This window comes from Pristis pectinata, chromosome 13 (genome assembly GCF_009764475.1).
Source record: "Pristis pectinata isolate sPriPec2 chromosome 13, sPriPec2.1.pri, whole genome shotgun sequence".
NCBI lineage: Eukaryota > Metazoa > Chordata > Chondrichthyes > Rhinopristiformes > Pristidae > Pristis > Pristis pectinata.
In genome coordinates this window covers 44,289,662-44,296,305 of record NC_067417.1, presented here as the reverse complement: position 1 = coordinate 44,296,305, position 6,644 = coordinate 44,289,662, and the positions used below count along the sequence as shown (strand labels likewise).

Sequence of the window (6,644 nt, the reverse complement as noted above, 5' to 3'; positions counted from 1 at the left end):
TCTTGCCTTCTCCCTGTAACCCTTAACCATTTTACCAATCAAGAACCTATCAATCTCTGCCTTAAATACACCCAATGACTTGGCCTCCACAGCCCTCTGTGGCAACAAATTCCACAGATTCACTACCCTCTGGCTGAAGAAATTCCTCCTCACCTCAGTTCTAAAGGGATGTCCCTTTATTCTGAGGCTGTCCCCTTGGATCCTTGACTCTCCTACTAATGTCTTATGTCTTTTTCTACTCTCTATGCACCTTGTCATTCATGGGGCTCTAGGTTTGGCAGTCCCAGCCTTTTCTCCATGGGAACATGTTTACCTTGAATTTCTCAATTTTCCTTAAACACTCCCATTACCCTGAGATCTTTAAGGAACAGTTTCCACTCCTCTCATGCTGAATCACTTCTCACGCCAGTAAAACTGGACTTCCCTCATGTTGGAATTTTTATTCCTATTTTACCTTTGTCCTTTTCCATAATGATGGTAAATCTAATGGAATTATAATCACCACCACATTTACTTAATAAAAGGCACCAGTGGATCATATTATTTTGGCATGTATTCTCAGAACATTTTCAAGTTAGCTGTCATGTTCCCTACCTAAATCGGACATTGTGTGATCTTTCCATCACTTTCACCCAAGCATCAACGCCTCTTGTGTAGAGAGGCTATGGGGGACAGAATAGAATAAACCTTTGGCTGACCTCCTCAAACAATGACCCCAGAACTGCGATTATGGAGCAGAGTTTCCATTAGTACTGCTGCTGCATGCGCTCATGAGAAAATAATTTCATGGTGAATTTAACTTCTTCTGCCGAAACAGCATATCCTTTCAACAGCTGCCATCATCTCTAATTTATTGCAGGAAATAGCCACACTTCATTCTAAGCTTTCAGGAAGAGGTGAATCAAATGGTAGGAGGTCTGATAGAACAAATAGGTACTCCTGAACTGGAAGCTGCAACAGGAAAGTTTATGAAAAGTTGTGTTGATGCTTAAGTCATGTTGACTCAGCTCATTTATTGAACTTTTAATTTTGACCCACGTGTTTCACTTTGATCCAATTTGAGTGGCTATCGATCAGTACAATGAAGTTGCTGTTTGTTTGTTCACAAAAGTCCACGTGTACCTTCTGAAAAAGTTATGACTGTGGTCATGATTGCAAAGGAGCTTTTGGTCACTTGTTCCTACATCCTTGGCAAATGCTGTATTTGCTTACCAGTGGTTCAAGGTCACTATCCAAATAGAGCCAGGTAAACAAAACTTCTTACAATCACTTTAATACTGACTATTCCTATGTGTTCAGTATGCAGTTTGGTCCAAATCTTTTCTTTTAAACTATTAGGTACTAATACTCTATGACCCTACTATATCCACCCGTTCACGTGACAAGCCTCTGCAAAAAATGTGGAATGGCTTCAGTTCCTCTTCTAGTCAAAAGTGATGGGTTTCTTTTGCCTTTCATGCATATGCAAGTTAGCACCGCACCTATACCATATTCCCAATTTCAACACATGCAGTACTGTAATAAACAAGGAGGGTGTTACTTATTAAGCTTTTCTTGTCTTTATCATATGAATTTTGTTGTTCCTTCTTCCACATACATTTCACATGCACTTTCAAGAAGTGAGGCAATGGTGGAACACCATTTCAAGTTTAAAAGTAATAGAACATAACTCTGCACCACCCCTACGAATGACATGAGTCTGACTGCCTTTTCAGGGTTTGGAACATTGAAGACCTCTGTCTTTTCCTTCGTTAATTGTAGGTCATTAACTTCAACCTTCAAGTCGAAGTATACTACTTCTCACTGCAAAAATGTGTATGTGTTTTATTTTTATTTCACATTGTTCAATGCTATTCCTATCAACACAGTAACTGTATTGGCATGTTTCAATATCAGGCAGGCTCTACATGCTCAACAGCTTTGATCACATTTTTTAATCATGTAATGTCCTGAATAATTCTTCCAAAGTTGGAAGACTTTCGTATGTGCTTTTGGCAAAAGATCATTTTGGTTATGCAAACAGTGATTGTCCTTGCTAGATTTTATCAGTTTGGTTACATAAGCAATGACCCTTGTTAGATTTTATCCATCATGACTTAGAAAATCTTGGTTAAGATTTGACTTCATGGGGTGACTTTTGAAGTGGGTAATGAATATCATTCCTTATTTGCAGCATGATTTTGTGTACTTTGTAGCCTCCATACAATTGCACCAGTTTGTTTGTCTAAAGCACAATCTCTCTTGGTGCAGACAAGTCACTTTGATAGATTTACACAAGCATGGCATTTTTGTTCAATCCTATCCATTTCCTTCCCATAATAACTCATTTTAGCATAAACATGCTTCAAGGCTTGCAATTGACTGGCTTTGCACATATATTTCACATGCACTTTCAAGAAGTGAGGCAATGGTGGGAACACCATTGCAAGTTTAAAAGGAATACATCCTTGGAAAGGTTTGACATTACAAATATATACTCAGCCACATTGGTACAGTGTGCACATTTGCAAGAGTTCATGTGCAAAGCATTGACTGGATTTGTTTATCTAACTGAACGCACACAAAAATATTGTGAAAAGCATGACCTGAAAGGCCCATAACCTGCAACTAAATTGCAACGCAAGGATAATTTTTTTTAACTGAAATAACGTACCCAATTATCTTACCTCCCGCCCCCTTCTGCTTCCTTATCCCAAACTTGTAGTTTTCAGGTATTTCCAACAACTTCAGATTAAAGTATCACAGACAGTGGCTGAAATGAATCGATTCATTTACAGGGAGGCTGAACATTCATAAAAGGGAGAAGAGAATAGATGGCTAAGTTGATGCTTTAGATGAGGGAGGAAAGGGGGAGGTACAAGGGTGTGGAGACACTAGTCTCTTGCAAAATAAACAAACTGCGGGAGGAACTCAACGGGCCAGGCAACATCTATAGAGGCAAATAGACAATCTTGGATCAAGTGATCACTCTTCATGTCTTATGCCCTTTGTAACGTCCTGTGTTATAAAGCAGGCATACCACACAACTCCCGTTCATCAGGATCACAGCTCGTCCGCACAAATAGACACCCACAGTGTGTGCATTCATGCTCTGCAGGGATGATGCAATGATAACCTTCAATATCATCAGCGTAAACCATACAATTTTCCGCTCAGCGATTTACCAGGTGCAATGACTAAATTTTATAATTTACTTCCAATTGCGAGGACCACAAGTAAGAATAACATCCAGACTGATTCAGAGACCACAGACACGACGTCCATGACAACGTGACCTCACCCCTTCAGGATGTTCTCTGAACTAGGATGACGTCTCCCAGGCATCACTTCCGGGTGTTTCCAACAGCTCGCCGCCCACCCCGCGCTTTGGCGACGTCGTCGGATCGTCGCGGCCAGAGGCTGGGAGCGGGAGAGACAGCGGGACGTGTGTGCGGTCGTCACCGGGGTAACGGCACCGCTGGACACCGGCCTCGGCGCCGACCATGCCGCTGCTTTTCCTTGAGCGCTTCCCTTGGCCCAGCCTGAGGACGTACACAGCCCTCAGCGCCGTGCTGCTGGCCGCCAGCCTGTTCAGCGCCTACTCCCACCTCAGCCTGCCGCCGGGGCAAGCCCCGATCTCCGTCCACCGTCACCACCCCAACCTCGGCACTCCCGCCCCCATTGACGCCATAAGCGGCGATCAGCCGCCCGCGGCGGGCCGGGGCAGCAGCGGCCAGGAGACCGGAGCAAACGCCGCGCAGCACGGCGCCCCCGGCCCAGGGGGCAACGGCGACCATGGTGAAGCCGATCTGGGACCATCGGGCAGACCGGAGTGGGCTGAAGGCCAGGGATTCGCCCTGGACATGGCCTGGTACCTGGTGTCAGACGGCTGGTGTATTTGGGTGAGTGTTTGTGTTTCCTTTCCCTCACCCCGCCCCCTCCCTGACTCCCGAAATCTCAACAGAGAGAGGACTTTCTCTAGCAAGCCTCCCGCTTTCGAGGGGCACAACATTGTAAGGAGTTGATTGGCTTTTTGATTCTTCTAGATCTGTGAAATTTGAAAGGGAAATAACAAATCCCTCAATGAATTTTTTTAAATATCGGAACTTCCTGGTTGTAGTCTGGTGTCGTCGAATTATAACTGAAAATAGCAATAATCGCATAATATTCCCTTAACGAGCTCCCTTCCTCTGTGGAAAGGAATTAAATATTCTGGACAACTTTTATTTTGCATGCCATTTTAAAACCGGATGCTTTCCTGTCATATAATATGTACGCGAATCTTCAAACCATTTGCTGGAATGGATGATGCATGTTTCACTTGCGATAAACATTTAAAGCCGAGAAAGTGACGTTGTAAATTTTGTGTTAAGATTTTTAGTTGTGAAAACTGATTATTATGTCACTGGCATTGGATTCTTTCAGTAAAGTTTTAGGAAGTGTCTTTATTTTGAACTTTAGTTGAAATTTTTAAAGTATTTTGAAAGAATTTTGCTTAAGAGTGAACTTAGAAAAATATAATGTAAAAGATCAGGTTTTTATAGATGGATATTAGTTGTAACGTTGTACAGCAGTGAGCTAACCAACTAGAAATGCCCTTCAGCTTACCCGAATATGTGTGAACATAATTTGCAAACTCTTGACCTGTTGAAGCTAAGTTCAGTAAACATTTGAAGAATTATTTTCTCTTGAAACTTTTTTTCAGCTTGACTGCAGCAAGTTTTATTGGCATGAAATGCTAAACAAATGTTTCTAGTGTATTAGTTGATGGAATTTGAAGTCAGCACAGACTGTCTCTAAAATAGCTGTATGCAAATTGGGCCACAAAAAATGAATGTTGTTTTCCTTCCCACTTAAAGGCTGTCATGAGAATATTTTGATATTTGTTCTTGCATGTCGAAACCTGGATGGTGAAAGCAGTTCAAATGACCTGGAGTGTCACAGTCAGGCTTAACTGTGCCATCTACCCTTAGCCACATGTATTTGCGTTCAGTAGCGATTCACTGGACAGTCAGTGGAAGCCTCGTTTGCTTTTTTTCCTTCCTTTGTTTTACTTGTATGCAAATTTTAATGCTTTTCTTGCCAAGGCCAGCCAATATGTAGATCAGGAATTGAACCAGAACTCGAGTGGTTATACTTGAATGAAAAATGTGCATCTTGATTTTTGTATAATTGGAACGAAATCACTTATTCTTTCTCTGTAACTGCTTCAAGGAGAATACTTGCCATTTTGCAAGGTAGAGAGGCCAATGTTCTATTAACCCTAACTTCCTGTTACTTGAATTATAAGGGATAAGAGATTGAATATTTAAAAAAGCAGTGGGATATGTGCTGGAAATTAGACATGTAAGCCTGGCCTTCATGAGAACAAAGAGGAGCTAACTTTGACAGTAAAAGCTTGTGGAAATGCATCCAATGGCTTTTAAATAATTTCCATGCATCAAACTTTAAATACATTTAGTACTGTGAACATTAAGATTGTACACCAGTTGGACTGTCAGAAGCACAAAGAACTGATGAACAATATTTCTAACTAGTTTTCCCAAAATATACATATCTGTTTAGTGCCTTGCTGTAATTTGTGTCAGTGAAGTAGTTCTAAATTGCATTCATCTGTTGCAGTGGAGGATAATCAGTAATATGATTTTTAAAACCTGATAATCCTGTTAATTGTGGGAAGAAAAGTCCGGGGTATGAGAACAAAATGGATTAAAATTGATTATGTTTGGCTGAAGTTTCGTCTCGTCTTTTGTGAGATAGTTGCATAATAAACTCCTGGAACAAGCACTTGTTTTTCATCTGCTTCTGAATGTAAATTTGTCATGTAGTTCCAGAAAGCTTTGAGTATTTTATTGTAGGAGAATTTGGATGTAATAACAACAATGTTAGGAATTTGTATTAGTGGGAGAAAAACTATATTGTGGAGAAATTTTGGTGGTTATTAGTTCAAGTTTTTAATCTGTAGATGTAGTTAGCTAACCTAAACAAACACTGGGTTATTTATTTTTCTTGTGTTTAAACAAGCTATTCAAATTCTTTCTTTGGGTCATTTTGTGAAGCTACCATTTTCAAAGATGAGTTAGAAGGGGGAGATAGTGCTTAGATCATGAGTGGACATTATTCGACATTTTGTGCAATAAACAAAGATTGATTGCCTCTTATTTTGTAAAAAAAAGATGTATAATGTGAATCTAAACGAGTGATGATTTTTGTCTGATAATGTAAGGCTAGAGTTCAGAGTTCTGACATCAACAAGCTAGATTAAGTTTTCTCACTTTGCAGTTTATGGAATATATACCCATTTGTGTTTATTAACTATTAAGAGCTCTCATAAAGGACAACCTTAATTTTATTTATACATTGCACAAGTTTTAAGAGTGAGTAGTAATATTATACCAAAGAATCATCTGGAGAAATGCTGTCATGATAAGATAATTTTACATTCAGATTCAGGGTGGGATGTTGGAATGTCAATTACATGTTTATACAGTTGTTAGTTTGGGTAGCTGGGGAAATTGGTTTAAAAATTAGAAATAGATGTGTAAAGATGAACACTTCTTGAGTATAAAGTATATTTATTGAGAACTATCACATTTCCTTGGGAAAATTAATTTGTCCTAGAGATTAAGCATAGAAACATAGCAACATAGAAAGCCTACAGCACA

General features: G+C 40.1%; 1 protein-coding gene across 1 annotated transcript in view; it reads left to right on the top strand.

The window, feature by feature from the left end:
- The first annotated feature begins 3,248 nt into the window (after positions 1 to 3,248).
- The window catches only part of amfra (autocrine motility factor receptor a), a 48,004-nt gene continuing 44,608 nt past the window's right edge, over positions 3,249 to 6,644 (top strand). The window contains exon 1 of the mRNA XM_052028109.1: positions 3,249 to 3,881. Coding sequence (XP_051884069.1) covers positions 3,483 to 3,881 — 399 coding nt within the window. The 5' untranslated portion in view covers positions 3,249 to 3,482. The remainder of the gene's footprint in view (positions 3,882 to 6,644) is intronic.